The sequence below is a fragment of the Halichoerus grypus genome, chromosome 14 (assembly GCF_964656455.1).
Source record: "Halichoerus grypus chromosome 14, mHalGry1.hap1.1, whole genome shotgun sequence".
Classification (NCBI taxonomy): domain Eukaryota; kingdom Metazoa; phylum Chordata; class Mammalia; order Carnivora; family Phocidae; genus Halichoerus; species Halichoerus grypus.
In genome coordinates, this window is record NC_135725.1 from 6,931,333 (window position 1) to 6,949,673 (window position 18,341).

Genomic DNA, 18,341 nt, shown 5'->3' on the forward strand with positions numbered 1-18,341 from the left:
AAAGGTTTTGTAGGCTTCAGGATTTAGCTAAAAATTATGCATTTTTTTCTTTCTCTATAGGAATTTATGTAATATTTGTTCTTTTTTTTTCCCCCTTTAAAAGTTTGGAGGAATTCACTAGCTAATCTGTTTTGTTATTTTCTAGCTCAATTCCACTGAATTCATAAAGCATTCTGAATGATTTTAATATTTGAAATTTGTTGATACTTTATGGCCTACCGTGTACTTAATTTTAGTAAATGTTCCTTATGCCTTGAAAATCATAAGTATTCTGCCATTGTTTGGTTCTGTGTTTTATATATGTTAATTATATTGAGTTTCTTAATCAGATTATCTAGATCTTCTATATATTTACAGATTTTTTTCTTCCTTATTCTTTATGTAGTTAAAGAGATGTAAGTTAAAATCTATTGTAATTAGATTTGTCTATTCTTTAGTGCTGTCAGTGTTTGCTCTCTATATATGAGAGTTGTATTATTAGATACATACAGCTTTAGAATAGATAATTTTTTGATGTATTGACACTTATTTTTATGACGTATCACTCTTAATCCTTAGTAATGCTTACTATCTGAAAGTCGTCTTCTTTTCTAATACTAGTATAGTTATTCCACCTTTATTTTAATTAGTGTTTTCATGATATATAATTTTCTATACTTTTTTTTGTAAGGAAACACATTTTATGTACAAATCCCTTCCACCATAACTGATGTCACTGACCAATCCAGACTGCCCATTGCTAGTTGGGTTCCATGTGGAATATTGAGGTATTCCCCAGGGTTTGTGATAGCTGATAGACCCATGGTCACCGGGCAGATCAGTACTGTGGAGGGGCTCCTATGATCCTCTATAGAGCTTGCCTCTGGGCTGATCCCTGGGAAGCTGGGTGAGGGGGTAGTGGTGCTGTCGCTCAGTGACCTGAGTCTACAACTTACTTTCCACAGCCTCCAGTGGGAGACAGTGGTGTGTCCACCTGTCATCTGATATTGGTGAGTTTCTTATGTATATCCAGACTTGTTCAATCTGTTGGAAGTCAACTTTATGTAAGACATGATTTTAAAGCAGCTCACAGAAAAACTGGCTCTACAGATTTAGGAATAATTCTGGATAGTCGACAAGTTTAGCATTGTTAAAAGGAGTATGCAGGGATTGAGAAATTTTTAGAGGATGCCAGGCTAGAGAGTCCTTAAATATGCTCAGCTTTACAGACTCTTACAGTAAGGTGAAGAGAACACTTTTCTTTTATGAAATATTACGCTTAATCTTTAGTAATGGTTTATATCTAAAAGTCTTGCTAATACTGGTCTCCTTTTCTAAGTGTCTTCATGATATATAATTTTCCTAATTTTTAAAACTTCTATGTCCTTATTATTTAAAGTGTGTCTTTTGAAAGTAGGAAACATTTGGGTTTGATTTTATTTTCAGTCTGAAAACCTTAGTTCTTACGTTGAGTATTCATTTGTGCTTAATTCAGTTACTAATATATTTTGAATTTTATCAACTTAGTATTTGTTGCACCTGCTTTATGCTCCTTTTTTTCTTTTATTACTTGCTTCTTTTTGACTTAAATATTTTTTTCATCATTCCAATCAACTTGTTTGTTATACATTCTTTATTTCTGGAGATTATTACTATATTCATTCTTGAATTATTAGTGTCTAATATAAATTGGTACTTCCACATAATGACAGGACCTTGGAACAGATGAACTCTACCTTTGATGTTTATTTCGTCACGCATTTTATTTATTTTATTATTTTTAAAAAAGATTTTATTTATTTATTTGACAGAGAGAGACACAGCGAGAGAGGGAACACAAGTAGGGGGAGTGGGAGAGGGAAAAGCAGGCTTCCTGCTGAGCAGGGAGCCCTATGCAGGCTCCCAGGACCCTGAGATCATGACCTGAGCCGAAGGCAGACGCTTAACGACTGAGCCACCCAGGCACCCCCGTCATGCATTTTAATTTTACACAAATATAAAACTCTACAAGACAGAATTAGTAGTGGTAATATTAGCATTTTCTTCATACAGTCAACATTCAGTTAGGTTTACTTATATATTTACCTTTTCTGGTGCTCTTAATTCCTTCCTAAATTCTGTATTTCTGTTTGGGATCATTTTTTTCCCTTTTTCCTGAAGAATTCCCTTTAGTAGTTCTTGTAATGTTGGTCTTATGGCAATCAGTTATCTTTTTCTTTGTCTGGAAATGTCTTTTTCTCACTTACAATTTTGAAGAATGCATTTGTGCTTATCTCAGTCCCTACTCTGGCCCAGTGCAGACACTTCACGCCCCAGGCCTTGCGCTGCTCTGCTTCTGACTGGGCTCCTGGTGCCTGACTTTTTCTTCATGCCCACACACCAGCTTTGGCCCACCCAAACCTTGGAAGGGCGTTTCTTTCTTGTCTGGTAACTATGGACAAGTGATTACTTGGGCAAGCCAGAGGACCTTTTCACCATCCAATGGACTGTAACCACATCTTTCCAACTAGGTATGCATCCCAGCTTTGGGATGAGGGCCCTCTTCTATGTTTGTTCATCCTTGGATACTTTCCTCAGGGCTAGTGTATTCTGTAGCATTGTCTTTATGTCTTTAGATTTACGCCTCTGTTGGAATCAGTAGTTCTTTTTTTTTTTTTAAGATTTTATTTATTTTATTTATTTACTAATTTTAGTAAATAAAACTGTAAGTGAGACAAAGACATTTCCAATTTTAGTGAGAGAGAGCATACATGAGTGTGCGTGAGCGGGGAGAGGGGCAGAGGGAGAGGGAGAGTCAGAGAATCTCAAGCAGACTCCATGCTGAGCGTGGAGGGCTCGATCTCATGCAGGTGCATGAGATCGCATGCAGATGCAGGGCTCAATCTCATGGACCCTGGGATCATGACCTGAGTCATAACCAAGAGTTGGGCGCTTAACCAACTGAGCCACCCAGGCACCCCTGGAATCAGTAGTTCTTCATATCAAACTTTCTCTGTTTTAGTTACTGTGTGATTTCTCTCTACTGATTGGGACTTGAATGCTTTGCCAATCTGCATCCCCAGGAAAAACCCCATTGATCATGATGCATTATGCTTATTGGATATATGTTATCCAATATGCCAGATATATATTATTGGATTAAACTTGCCAATATTTTGTTAAGTTTTACATCTATGTCATGAGAGATAATGTTCTATAATTCTGTTTAGTTTTAATGTCTTTGTCTGGTTTTGGAATCAGAATAATACTGACCTTATAAAATGATTTGGTGTTTCTCCTTTGTCTATTTTCTGAAAAAGTATGTGTAGGTTTGGTAATTTTCTTCCTTAGATGTCGGATAGAATTCACAAATGAAGTGTTCTGGGCCTGGAATTTCTTTTTGAAAGTGTTAACTGTGAATTAAGTTACTTTGATTGATACTGGGTTGTTCAAGTTTTCTATTTCTTCTTGTGTCAATTTTATAATTTGTGTCTTTCAGTGAATGTGTCCATCTCATCTCAGTTGTCAAATTAATTGGCATAAAGTTGTTCATAATATACCCTTATAGCCTTAATATATTTGGGGCCTGTAGTGATGTCCTCTCTTTCATTCCTGATACTTGTAATTTGTCTTCTCTTCATATTTTTCTGGATCAGTCTGAGTTGGAGCTTGTGAATTTTAACATCCTCCACTCCCCCAGAACCAGTTTTTGGGTTCATTTATTTTCTGCATTGTTTTTCTGTTTGGTAGGCCTCATTTTTGAGGTTCCCTCACCTCTGTCATCTTGTACTCTAAAATCGTGGCTGCTAAGGCAATTTTCTAATGATGTCAAATAGACTAAATGCCTTCAAATAGATTTAATTTTTGTATTTTTTTGGGCTTTTCAAGTTGTTCTCAGCAAGACCACATGTTACTTCATTACAGCCAGAAGCAGAAATGTAAGAGGAATAATTTTGAATGCTGGTATTGCAGGAAAAGCACTGATTTGGAGGCAGGATTCCTGGGTTGAAGACTTTTCTCTGTTGCTTACTAATATTGCTAATAATGACCTTGGGCAAGTCAACTTGACTAAGCATAAGTTTCCTTGTCTATAAAATGGAGATAGCAATAATGTCTTACATCAAAATGTTTCTGCATTAAGTAAAGTAATTCCAGGTAACACTGTTTATATTAACTATGACAAATTTCATAAATATAGTATGGCTCATATTTAATTTGTACAACTGTGGATGCCTTGAAGGCAGGGACTGGAATCTCTTTTTTTTTTTTTTAAAGATTTTATTTATTTATTTGAGAGAGAGAGAGAGCACATGAGAGGGGGGAGGGTCAGAGGGAGAAGCAGACTCCCTGCTGAGCAGGGAGCCCGATGCGGGACTCGATCCCGGGACTCCAGGATCATGACCTGAACCGAAGGCAGTCGTTTAACCAACTGAGCCACCCAGGCGCCCGTGGAATCTCTTTTTGATCATGATTCCTCAAACATAGCACAGTTCCTGGAATATATTTTGGTGTTTAATAAACATTTGTTGAGCTCAACCAAAGCTATTTCACCTTAATGGTTAAAATTCTCACATACTGACTCACAGGAAATGCATACTGCATGCCCATAGTTATTGACGACATCTCAATTAATACAGATCATGCTGAATTGTTGTTTATTATCATTATTTAGACTAAAAATATATACAATGCTATATGTAAATTTCATGTATTATTTTTATAGGATTATCCTCTTTCTGGTCACAAACAAAAAGATGTGCTGAAAGATCTATAAATGGTAGGAAATCCCTAAGGATTGTCTCATAGGAGGAAGAGGTGAAAAAATCCTGATTCTGGTAATGCTGTAGGTTGAGTGTGCAGATATACACAGAGGTTCCTAAGACATGTGTCACTGAAGCTTGTAAGCTCTAACCTTGTGGCCGCATCCCTTTACAGTTTGTGCAAATGGGTGTGTTCAGAGGAATTAACTACCTACAAGCGACAGGTTTGTGTTTTACCTTAACACCATTTCTGGTGCAGTTTTCTCCCCCCACTTGTATGCATATCTCTCTCATCAGTTTTAAATTCAAGTATGAAGTTCATTAGGTTAGACTAGTGTTTTCCCGGCTTAATGTTCTATATACCGCCTTCGTAATTCTTTTCCATATTTATGTACCACTTACACTATTTACCTAAGATTTTCTTTGAGCTCATTTTATTTTTCCTAAATGAATGTATTTTAAAAGAAACTTAGTATCATTATTACAAATTGAAAATCAATACCACTTTTCCAAGATCTTGATAAAAATAAAAAATAATGAAAACAAAACAATTTTATTGAATGCTACAAAGATACCATTGCCTATTGAAGACTCTTAGCCCTAGGCCTCCTCTTCTTTTTTTTTTTTTTTTTTTTTTACAACATAATGGGTTTATATTTAATATAGTACTTCTCACCATAGAGATGTTACTCAGTTAATACAAAGGTTTTTTTTAACATTAAATTTCTCCATTTCAATGTCAATATATTTTTTTACATTAAATATTGTCTCCATTTTAACATTAGATACATTGAATACATTTTTCTTATCTCCCCCAAGAAATAAAAATTTTAATTTCTGACTGTATTTGATATTAAGTTGGGAGTTAACAAAACAAAAATCTAATAAAAATATGGAGAAAAGACTCCTCAGTGATAGAGGAATTGGCAATTTCCTAGGATTTTGGGCAAGGGTTTCCTTCTTCCTATTTCATGCACTTTGAGATTCTGAGAAACTATGAAATAATATGTAAATTTCAGTCATCTGACTTCTTTGACCCTCTAACTAGCATATATGAATTATAGACTGCTTTTTTCAGTGCATTATTTGTTGTGAAGAAAATTTTTTTTTTCCCATTTAACATATTATTAATTTGTTCCCACTTACAGGGAGACAAGAATGTGAAAATACCCTAGTTCTTGGGAACTTTTAGACATTAAAGCTCAGTTTTTAACCTCTTAACACAAAGGTTTTCCAGGCAAGGTTTGATGCACAAGGCCCATCAAAATCACATTTGTCCATTCCTCTTTCGTGCATATACCCCCAAACAAGCACAAATGCCTGTAATGCTGAGAGCCACACCTAACAAGAGAGCGATTGCATCTCCAGCTTCTACTGCTTCAACAACAGGCAACACCAAAAGCAGTGAAATGAGGACCAAGAGCAACTGTGTTGAAACTGAGGTCATGATGTTGGGATCTTCAGGTATCTGGTTCTTGAGGGCTGAAGGTTTCAAAAAAAGGATTTACGTATAATTCTGATTCGAAATAGTCCCTTCCTGGAGTTCCGGATCGCTGAGGCTAAGAGGTTCCACGTGACAGAGCCTTCCCGGAAGCAGCCATTAGAGGAATCTAGGCCTCCTCTTCTTATTAAAATAAGCAACAGTGAGAGGGCTGTTAAGGGCTACCCCAGCTGAATTGTTATCCTTGTTATAATAAAAGACCTGAAAAATAATTGAAAAATCAGTGATTTCTTTACTATGTGATTCCATTTCATTTTAATGATTTGCAAGCCTACCACCTATAGACATTTTATGTCCCACACTTAGGAATACACTGGGTTAGATCATCTGCAAGGTGTCTTTCCACTTTCAATATCTATGATGTTTCAAATATTTTCTCTTCCAAATATTTGTATATTTCTTCCCTCAGTTCTCATTCATGGAAACTCTCCCTAACTTATACCTCATGTACAAATGATTCCTTTCTGCCAATGACTACCCCTGTTCTTAGTGTTGGGAGTTTGACCAGCCTTGAGCTTGGATATTCTTGCAATGTCAAGTTGCTATAAGAGCTTCTAAATATTTATTCCTAATATCGGCTTATCTCATTGAAGACTGGTGAGAAAAAGTTCACAGACTCTACTTTGAGTCGACTGGTCCAATAGGTATTCTCTGAGAGTTCCTTTTATGAAATGACAAGACCCCTCTAGTTCTGGGGAGTCCTTTTATTGATCTAAAATAAATGCAATCTGACAATGTGGTTCACAGACAAAAATAATCTGAGAAGTACTGGTTTGTAACGTAAATTTTCCTACTCTCTTGGAATACTCTTGTTGCTATTTTCTTTTGAACTCTACCAGAAAATTAGGGGCCCAGAAAATTTGGAGATCATATTATATAATTCTTAAACAATTATTATATTTATATAATATAAACATAATATATAAAATAATTTCTAAAGTACTTTCTGTCAGTTTAAGTTATGCTGCAGTAAGAAATGATCTCTGGAATCTCAGAACTTTATACCAGTGGACATTTATTTCTTGTTCTTGCTATCTGTCCATCATGAGCAGGTTCAGCTTGGCTCTAGCTTATTAATTTTAGGACCCATGCTGAGAGAGTAGCCCTTAATCGTGACACTGCTGATCTTGTCAGGAAAAGAGAATATGGAGGCCATGTGATGGTTCCTAAAGCTCTACTCAAAGATGGACACATTACTTTCGCTGATATATCAATGGCTTAATTAAGTCACGTGACCAAACCTGACTTCAGTGAGTCAGGGATGGATAACCTCCCAGAAGGAGGGGCCTGGAAGAAGGAGCAGCAAAGAATTCAAACACTAGTAATTCCTACCACACTCACTGTTAAGATTTGAGTGAGAGGTGGGGAAAGAGTGGGGAGGCATTTCAAAGTGTGAGGGATCTATTCCATAAATGAAAAAGATAAAACTATTTGTACTAATTTCAATACCAATTTGAAAACATTTTACTATCTTTTTTTCCCTGGCTTTATTTGAGATGTGGTTGACATATCACATTGTATAAATTTAAGGTATATAACATAATGATTTGGTATATGTATATATTGCAAAATGATTACCACAATAAGATTAGTTTATATCTCTATTACATTACATATTTACAGTTTTTGTGTGTGTGGTGAAAACTTTTAGGATCTACTCTCTGAACAACTTTCAAATATACAATATCATATTGTTAATCACCATCACCACGCTGTACATTACATCCCCAGAACTTGTTCATCTTAAAATCGGAAGTCTGTACCCTTTGACTACCTTCCCCCCCACATCCCCCACCCCACCACGCCTGGCAACCACCTATCTGCTTCTGCGCTCTGTTTCTATGAGTTCAGTTTTTTTTTTTTTTTAGATTCCACGTGTAAATGAGATAATATAGTATTTGTCTTTCTCTGTCTGACTTATGTTACTTAGCATAATGCCCTCAAGTTTCATCCATGTTGTTGCAAATGGCAGCATTTCCTTCTTCCTCATGGCTGAGTAATATTCCATTTTATATATATATATATCTCCTTTTCTTTATTTGTTCATCTGTCAGTGGACACATGGGTTGTTTCCATGTTTGGGCTATTGTGAATAAGGCGGCAATGAACATGGGGGTACCCATTATCTCTTTCCGTTAGTGATTTCTTTTTCTTCACATCTATACCCAGAAGTGGAATTGCTGGATCATAGGGTAGTTCAATATTAATTTTTTTGAGGAAACTCCATGTGGTTTTCCAGGGTGGCTGCATTAGTTTACATTCCCAGTAAGAGTACACAAGGGTTCCCATTCCTCCACATCCTCACCAGTGTTTATTACCTCTTGTCTTTTAGATAATAATCATTTAACAGGGGTGAGGTGATATCTCTCTGTGCTTTTGATTTTTATTTCACTGATGATTCATGATATTTTGTACTTTTTCATGTACCTGTTGGCCATTTGAGTATCTTCTTTGGAAAAATGTCTTTTCAGGGTCTTGGCCCATTTTAAACTGGATTATTTATGGGTTTGTTGTTGTTGTTATTGAGTTGTATGAGTTTCTCTTTTTTCCCCCCATTTTTATTTAGCTCTAATCTTTATTATTTCCTTCCTTCTACTGGTTTTAGGTTTGTTTAGACTTCTTTTTCTAACTCCTTTAGATGTAAGGTCAGGTTGTTTATTTGAGATTTTCTTGCTTCTTGAGGTAGGCCTGTATTGCTATAATCTTCCCTCTTAGAACAGCTTTTCTGTATCCCAAAGATTTTGGGATTTTCATTTCATTTTCATTTGTCTCCATGTGTTTTTTGATTTCCTCTTTTATTTCCTGGTTGACCCATTCATTGTTTAGTAGCATGTTATTTAACCTCCATGTATTTGTGCTCTTTCCAGATTTTTTCTTGTGGTTGACTTCTAGTTTCATCATTGGAAAAGAAGCATGCTATGACTTCAGCATTTTTGAATTTTTTGGGACTTGTTTTGTGACATAATATGTGATTTATGTGATCTATTCTGGAGAATGTTCTATTTGCACTTGACAAGAATGTGCATTCTGTTGTTTTAGAATGGAATGTTCTGAATATATCTGTTGGATCTATCTGGCCCGATGTGTCATTCAAAGCCAGTCTTTCCTTGTTGATTTTCTGTTTGGATGATCTATCCATTGTTATAAGTGGGATGTTAAAGTCCCCTACTCTTATTGTATTACTATTGATTTCTTCCTTTGTATTTATTATTGGCTGCTTTATGTATTTGGGTGCTCCCATGTTGGGTGCATAAATATTTACAGTTGTTATATCTTCTTGTTGGATTATCCCTTTTATGTAGTGTGCTTCTTTGTCTCTTGTTACAGTCTGTTTTTAAAGTCTATTTTGTCCAGTATAAGTATTGCTACCCAGGCTTTCTTTTCACTTCTATTTGCATGATAAATTCTTTTTCATCCCTTCACTTTCTTTTTTTTTTAAGATTTTTATTTATTTGACAGAGAGAGACATAGCGAGAGAGGGAACACAGCAGGGGGAGTGGGAGAGGGAGAAGCAGGCTTCCCGCTGAGCAGGGAGCCCGATGCGGGGCTCGATCCCAGGACCCTGGAATCATGACCTGAGCCGAAGGCAGATGCTTAATGACTGAGCCACCCAGGCGACCCTCATCCCTTCACTTTCAATCTGCATGTGTCTAGGTCTGAAATGAGTCTCTTCTGGGCAGTGTAAAGATGGGTCTTATTTTTTTATCCATTCCGTTGCCCTGTCTTTTGATTGGAGTGTTTAGTCCATTTACATTCAAAGTAATTATTGATAAGTACGTACTTATTGCCATTTTGTTACTTGTTTTATGGGTGTTTTTGTAGTTCTTCTCTGTTCCTTCTCTTGTTCTCTCATAGTTTGCTGGTTTTCTTTGTTGATATATGTGGATTCCTTTCTCGATTTTTTGTGTATCTATTACCAGTTTTTGATTTGTGGTTACCATTAGATTTATATATAACATCTTATGCATATAGCAGTCTATGTTAAGCTTATTTTTGCTTTTGTGCTTGTCACATCCATAAAATTATTGCCAAGACCAATGTCGGAATTTCCCCCCTATGTTTAAACATCTTGTAGGAATTCTATGGTTTCAGGTCTTGCATTTAAGTCTTTAATACATTTCAAGTTAATTTCTGTGAGTGGCATAAGATAAGGCTCCACTTCCATTCTTTTGCATGTAAATATGCAGTTTTCTCAACACCATTTATTGAAGAAACTGTCTTTTTCCATTCAATATTCTTGGCTATTTTATAAAATATTAGGTAGCTATATATATATGTGGTTTCATTTTTGGTCTCTCAGTTCTGTTTCACTGATCTCTGTGTGTGTTTTCTGCCAGTGCCATACAGTTTTGATTACTGTGATTTTGTAATATAGTTTTAAACCAGGAAGTATCATGCCTCCAGCTTCATTCTTCTCATGATTGTTTTGACTCTTCAGAGTCTTTTGTGGTTTCACATCAATTTTAGGATCATTTTTTTTAGTTCTGTAAAAAATTTGCCATTGGAATCTTGATAGGAATGCATTAAATCTATAGATGGCTTTGGGTAGAATGGACATTTTAACAATATTAATTCTTCATTCTACTCTGTCTTAAAGGCTCTGTGAGATTAGTTCTTTAAGTGTTACAAGTGGAAAATTCATCCCCTATGTAAGAATTATAGATATTTTATATTAAAAAGAGAAATATCATGGGAATTTATGCATCTCTCTGGAGTATATATGGATGACATATATGTAAGCATGATTATAAAGTAAACACAAAGGAAGATGAAATGCAATAGGAAACTCACTCAACTAATTTCTGAGGTTTCAGAACTTCATTGTCTTTTATCTTGATTTTTGTGGTTCGTTTTAGAAGATGAGCATATCACAGAAAAAGAGTCACATATTCGTGTACTGAGCCTTGTGAGAAAATTTCTGATTTGATAAAATAAGTTAGGACATCTACAATTCCCAGAGAAGAAGTCTGACAGGTCTTAGCACTTCTTAAAAATTCTTAATTCTCTGAGGATAGGAAAAAAACTTCCTCAAATCTTTCTTCAAATAGGGCTCTTTTCATATCAAAGAATTAACAAGTCCCCTTAAGCCCCTAACATAGAGCCATGGAGTAATTAGGCTCATCTGGGGTTAGGGCTCTTCAAGATCTCTTTTATTTTTAAAACACTTCAGTTGAAATGCCTTGTCAGAATTAGAAGAAAGAACAAGGACAAATCCCCACTGCATGCAGATAAGTAGAGAGAGAGAGAGAGGGAGGGAGAAAAAAAGAAAACTTCTTTATTTGCCTCTTTCCTTCTTGCTAATTATTTCTTATTTTTAAGAAAGATTTTATTTATTTATTTGAGAGAGAGAGATTGAGAAAACGAGTGGGAGGAGGGGCAAAAGGAGAAGCAGACTGCCTGCGGAGCGGGGAGTTGGACACGGGACTCAACCCCAGTACCCTGGGATCATGACCTGAGCCGAAGGCAGACACCTAATGACTGAGCCACCCAGGTGCCCAATTTCTTATTTTTATTATGCTACCCCTTTAAGCTCCTCTTGGGGTGGTTTTTTTCTACTTTCTGTTTTGAGAGATATTAAGAGTACATTTTCCTAAGAGCTCCCAATTTTTAAACTTGGGAAAAAGAATTGTGTTGTTGTAGCCAGAATATCCACTTATTTTAAATATATATTCCTGCAGCTTCTTCATGGGGCTAGTGTGGCCAGGCAGTGTGGCCTGGAGAAATGCCATGTAAGTGTGCACTTTCACTTTGGCAAAATGATGACCATCCATCAAGTTTATAAAGAAGTTACAGTATATGCAGAGTTCAGTCACCACGTTCTCTTATTTGATCCAGTTTTAAAACCAGTTCTGTGAAACTGGAACTTCCAATGCCACTTTGTAATTGAAGATTAAATGGCAGACCTGGTGTTTGGGAGATTCATGGTGATCTTGTCCTCCTCCTCCTTCCTGCCCCCTTTCTCAATCCACACATACATCTCAGAGTGCCCATGTTTTTACATGACAGCCTGAGATCCCCCACTGTTGACTGGTCCACCACTGATCCATGAAATTACCTTTCCCTGTGATCATAGTTTATTCATCTAAAGATGGGTACTTTACTTGAACAGGTTAATCATGGAGTATCTCTAGGATTTTAAACACTGGAACTGAGGCTTCAGCACCTTTTCAATAACACCAGGTTTTAGAACGTTTGTCTCTGCCATTCCACTAAAAACAGCTCTTGTCAAGGTCACCTGTGAACCTTCTGTGGTCATAACCATTGGCCAATTCTCAGCCCTCATTTTTCTCCATCATTCACAACATGTGAGCATCCTGATCCCTTTTCTCTCCTGCAGTTTCTACAGGTGGCATCTGGATACCACTCTCTTGCTCCTCCTCCTACCTTGCTGGCTATTCCTTCTCAGTCTTCTTTGCGGGTTTGTTCCCAGCTCCCAATCTTTAAAGGTTGGAGAGCTCTGGGGCTCAATCTTCAGATCTCTTTTATTCTCTACCTTGAGCTATCTTGGCTTCTCTTCTTTTTTACCTCCAAATCCAATATCTCAGCATCTCATGCTGACTGCCTTCAAAATGTATTTAGTATATGATTATTTCTCACAAACTCTACCACATAATTTCTTACCCAGCCACATATTCTCTGACCTAGCTTATTGAAATAGTCTCCCCTCCTCTACTTTGCCCTCCTACCCTTTAATCTCCACACCATAGCCGGAGTGGTTCTACTAAAACATGAATCAGATCCTGTCACTTCTCAGCTCAGTATTTTCCAGTGACTTTCCATCCCAGAGTAAAAGCCCAAATCCTTACAGTTATCTTGGATCTATGTGCTCTGGCCATTGCTATCTTCCTGATCTTTTATCTCAGCACTTTTCCTTTCCCCACCATCTGCTCTAGCATACTGGCCCCCTTGTTTATCTTTGAACATGTCAAGAGCATGTTCTCACTTCAGAGTCTTTGTGTTTACTGTTCCACCAAATATTCTTATTACTTTCTCCCTCACTCCTTTTTTGTTCAAATAATACCAAACATTAGGAGACTTTCCCTGGCCATGTTTATAAAATAAAACACAGCTGCACCACCATCACCACCACTACTTGGCACTCTCTAAGCCCTTATGCTGGTTATTTTTCTCCACAGCAGTTACGACTACCTGGTATATCATTTGTACATTTGTTTAGTGTGCAACTTTCTCTATTCCACTAGAATATAAGATCCCTGAGGGCAGACACTTTCCTTGTCATTACCATGCCCCTTGTGCCAGAATAGTGCCTGTCATGCAGTCAGGCTCTAAAGCAATAGCTGATTGAGTGAATAAGTAAGTAAGTCTAGAGCTGTGGGAGACTGCATTTCCCAGCAAGTAGAGAAAGCCAGTGTAAAATAAGAGAGAACAAAGCCAGCCTGCTGGGAGGAGCAGAGAGACCAGGTGAAGGGTGAGTCCTGGTTGAGCTTGATTTCCTGATTGTTCCAGATGCTCAGATGCATTTCTGATCCCCTGCAGCTTGGTGGTTCAATCCTTCCATAGAGTCCATCGTTCTTTGCGTTTAAGTGGTCTTGAGTTGGGTTTCTGCATCTACCAGGGTCCTAACGAATGCACCGAAGTCATATACAGAAGGAGCTATAGGCAGGGCCGGAACTCAGGTCTTGGATTTTCAATCTAGCATCATACCAGGTGTTTCTGCAGTTTAAAGCCCTTATGTAATTATAGGATCCAAAGATATTTGTGCCCAAATCCACTTGAAACAAGGCCCTAGAGAGTGTCAAAAATGATGAGATCCTGCTAAACTTGCTAAATATCTGTTTTCCCCCTGCCAGAGGGTGCAATCAATTTCTTATATAAACATATATTTTCAGGATCTGGAAAAAAACAACACATCATCGTGGAGTGTCCCATTATCGATCAATTCATGGTGATATTAAGAATAGAACTATGAATTGCACAAATGACTGGAGAAATCTTACAGTGTTACATTGGGAGGAATGTTAGAGGCGACTTCATCCATCTTGAGAAGTGACATGATAGACTCAAGATAACTTGGTTAGTGACAAAGCTAGATCTAGAACCCCAAAATCCCAAGGCTGTTTCACTTTCAACTCAGGCTCTTTTTTTTTTTTAAAGATTTATTTATTTGACAGAGAGAGAGACAGCGAGAGAGGGAACACAAGCAGGGGGAGTGGGAGAGGGAGAAGCAGGCTTCCTGCAGAGCAGGGAGCCCGATGTGGGGCTTGATCCCTGGGCCCTGGGATCATGACCTGAGCCGAAGGCAGACGCTTAACCGACTGAGCCACCCAGGCGCCCCTCAACTCAGGCTCTTTTTACTACACAAGATGCCTAATTTTTCCTTTTCCCCTTGTCCTTTCACTCCCACCCTGTTCTCTGAGGTTATATACAGCTGTGTAAACTCTATTAACAATCTCTCCATCAGTAAACTGTGGATCATGCTATCTAGGTGTCTCCAGAGAGTGTGGTGACACATTTTAAATGAACTCAGGGTAAAACCAAAGACTATAAGATGGAAGGCAATCTCACACAATCTGTGAATGAAATATGAATCAATCCAAACTCAGCAATTTATGGACTCACCCATGTGAAAGAATAATAACTTTAGAATATGTTCCAAAGGCAGGTTTAAGGGTCATCATGAGTAGACTTTTTTATATTTCTATTTTAGAGTGAAGAATTGATTATTATCTCAGAGCTAAATTCTACCTGTACTATCTGTCCAACAGGCTGGAAAAAGGTATAAATTACATAATGAAGTGGAAAAATACTAAATGGTTTTTAATTCTTGATAGCTTTAGAGAGGTGAGTGATGTAAGAATAAGGAAGAGCTAGAGCAAATATTTGGGAGAATTAAAAAATATATATATCTTTATACATTCATGGTTCTAGGTTATATGAAATCAAGTTTCTTCAAATTTGAAAGATTCCCTTCAGTATGCCAGCAAGGGAATACATCACCTTCAACTATATGTCCTTTTTTTAAGTAACCCTACTCATATTGAAATCATGAGAGAGAGAACATAAATTGGCCCAGTCTGGAACACATCACACCCACTGGCCAGAGGAGAGCAGGATATATTCCCTGCAATAGGGGAGTTGTAGTTCCCCAAAACAGAAGTAAGAAGAGATTTATGCTGAAAATGAGAAATAAGAGGTCTCCGCTAAAGTTCCCTGGATCTGTCCCTTTGCCATTTCCCCCACATTGTCATAATGTTTTGGGAAACAGCAGGGTTTAGGGCAAAGAGACCTGGACTTGGATTCTAGGACTTGAATTTGACCTTCATCTCTGTATAACGTTAGACAAGTCATTATATAACCTTTCGGGGCCTTGGTTTTCTTATCTGTAAAATTAGAGAGCTTTAATGTGTTGTTGCAAAGATTTCTTCCTGCTTCACATGGTTAAGAATTTATGGCCCAAGCTAGGGCGCTGTCCACGGTTCTGCAAAGTTAAAGTGAAATCTTTATAACTGTACTTCAGGTTTTATTATGATAAATAACCCCAATTAGAGTTTATTCTGGTTAAACATCAAATTCTGATGACGTGGACTCAAGTAGCCACCCAGATTGGGGTGGAAGGGGGCTGTGGAAGAAGTCTTGGACTGGGAATTAAGAGATGTAGTACAATGCTCATCTATGCTTTTGTCTCTCTGGCATTCATTTATTCTTCTTTAATTAAGAGCACCATGATTTTCCTTTGGTCAGTCAGTCTTCTGCTGTCAGTCCATACAATTCAGGTAGAGCCAACTTCACCCTCCACGTCCCCCCTCCAGTTAGCCCACTTTGTCACAGTGAGGAATTGTAGTTCTATACAAGATCCCAAGTGGGGCTGAATCAGGTGGGAGCTCTAAGGAGATTTAGTGGCTTAGTGGCCAGTACCAGTCAGGGAAAGTTTAGCTCCTTTTGGAGCATGAATAGGACAGAAGCAAACAGTGGAAAATAACACAAGGGGGAGACAAATAAAGAAGGACCAAGACATGGGATAGTCTTGTCTCGGGTGCTGAAGAGAGGGCTGTGTTCGGGAGATTGACTGCATCCCACAACCTCCCATCCAAAGAAGAGGTAGTCATCTGAGTTCCTGAGGAGGGTGTCCTCCATGAGGTCATCCATTGTTGAGAAAATTTCCGCATCTCTTCCAGCAGATCAGTAGTACTTAGAGTCAAACACCAGGATAGAAGCAGAGTAAGGTTTAGGAAGGGAGATCAATGGTCACGTTTGAGTAAGAATGAAGAGTCTAATTTCAATTCAACATTTGTTGAGATTCTGGTTGGAACAATAGACATAAAACAAGTACTTACAGTACTATGAGGTAAATGCAATCAGATGTGCAAGATATTATAAGAACATAATGGATGAACATGTTGAGTGGTGGTGGTATTGGGGGGAGACTGCCCAAGGATAATTTCCTGGTGGAAATAAGAGCTGAACCATCATAAATATACGAGTTAGGGGACAGAGGTGAATTGCAGGCATAAGGCACAAGGGGCAAGGGCAAGGGGCAGTAGAGTGACAATCAGTGGGCACGTTTGCGAGAGTCAGTAGTTGTGTTTGTTGTAGTAAATAAGCTGTTTGCTGCAGCTGGAACCTAAGTACAAGGCAAGGACAGGTAGGAGAGTGAGCTGGAGATGGAAGCAGGGGACAGATCATACAGGGCCTTTGCTACCATGAGAAAGAAACTGGACATTTCTCTGTAGATCGGAGTAACACACTGGTAAACCATAGGCTAATTTTTACCCTCAGGTGTGTTGTTTGACGTATTTCGCCTATGTAATATTTAAAAAATGGAAATATTTAAAATTTTTAAGATTTTCACTTTGTTGATGGTTTCCTTTGCTGTGCAGAAGCATTTGAGTTTGATGTAGTCCTACTTGTTTATTTTTCATTTTGCTGCTTACAGATTTAAAAATTGGGAGTCTTCATGTATCAAAAATCTAGATTTCTGGTCTCTCTAGAAAAAATGAGAAGATCTAGCAATCCTGGCCCTATGCTCTGATATGGTGAACATTACCTGGAGATAAATAATAGATGTCCTTCCTGGATGAGCTGGATATGCATTTCCAGCTCATTACAATCCCCAGTGCTCTCCACCGATTCCTCAGCTGACACCTGGCTCCTCTCTCTCTTTCTCTTTTTTTAAATTATTTATTTATTTATTTTTTTCCCATTTATTTTATTTTTTTATTTTTTATTTTTTTAAAGATTTTATTTATGTATTTGACAGAGAGAGAGAGACACACAGCGAGAGAGGGCACACAAGCAGGGGGAGTGGGAGAGGGAGAAGCAGGCTTCCCGCTGAGCAGGGAGCCCGATGCGGGGCTCTATCCCAGGACCCTGGGATCATGACCTGAGCCAAAGGCAGATGCTTAACGACTGAGCCACACAGGCGCCCCTCCATTCATTTTATTTTTATCTTTTATTAACATATAATGTATTATTTGTTTCAGGGGTACAGGTCTGTGATTCATCAGTCTTACACAATTCACAGCGCTCACCATTCCTCTCTCTCTTTTTATCTGTGTGGCCCTTGTATTGAAGAGAGTATCTGCAAAAGGATTCAGTTACCTGCATCCAGAGTTTAAGTTGCCCCCAGCATGGTGTACGCCCATTAGTAGTAGATCATTTAGCCTTTCTGGTGCTCAGTTTCTTCATTTCCTAAGTCCAGACTAGTTAATTTCCAAGGCCCCTTCCTGCTTCATCATGCTATGATTCTTTTATCATTAAAACAGTGATAAAAATCCTCCAATACTGTACAGTTTTCAAAGATTTCATATGCTTTTTTTTAACGGCCCCTATCAGATAAGTACTGTGTTCTTAATTAAAGAGATGAGCAAACTTAGGTCCAGAGAGGCCAAGAAACAAATCCTGTGCCCCTTCTCCCTTTGCTATACAGCAGTGCTGTGCTTGGATTTCTCTTTTCTGATATTCCCCAAAGTTGGTGCATCGTGAATAAAATAATGGAATGCGACCAACTAGCATGTATGAGATAAAATATATGAGGTGTAATTCCAAGGCAATGGGGCAGTTTCCATATAATAAACAAAAAAGAGTAGCCTTATCTATTTTTTTTAGACTTCATGTTTCTTATAAGATGTTTTGGCATCCCGGGGAAGAAGGAGCTAAAACTG

The 18,341-nt window shown here is 37.8% G+C and overlaps 1 protein-coding gene and 1 long non-coding RNA gene across 2 annotated transcripts in view; one reads left to right on the top strand and one right to left on the bottom strand.

Moving 5' to 3' along the window:
- The first annotated feature begins 669 nt into the window (after window positions 1–669).
- LOC144380047 (uncharacterized) overlaps window positions 670–18,341 on the top strand; it is a 30,822-nt gene continuing 13,150 nt past the window's right edge. Inside the window, exons 1-2 of the long non-coding RNA XR_013443773.1 lie at window positions 670–767; window positions 945–989. This is a non-coding gene — a long non-coding RNA (uncharacterized LOC144380047). The remainder of the gene's footprint in view (window positions 768–944; window positions 990–18,341) is intronic.
- Window positions 5,365–6,323, bottom strand: LOC118541542 (small integral membrane protein 30). The gene has a single exon (XM_036101215.2). It carries the CDS (start codon window positions 6,163–6,165, stop codon window positions 5,986–5,988), a length of 180 nt encoding a protein of 59 aa, XP_035957108.1. The 5' UTR covers window positions 6,166–6,323; the 3' UTR covers window positions 5,365–5,985.

What these genes read in the sequence shown, in the direction of transcription:
- LOC118541542 (XM_036101215.2), bottom strand. Translation starts at nt 6,165, where the DNA reads ATGACCTCAGTTTCAACACAGTTGCTCTTGGTCCTCATTTCACTGCTT.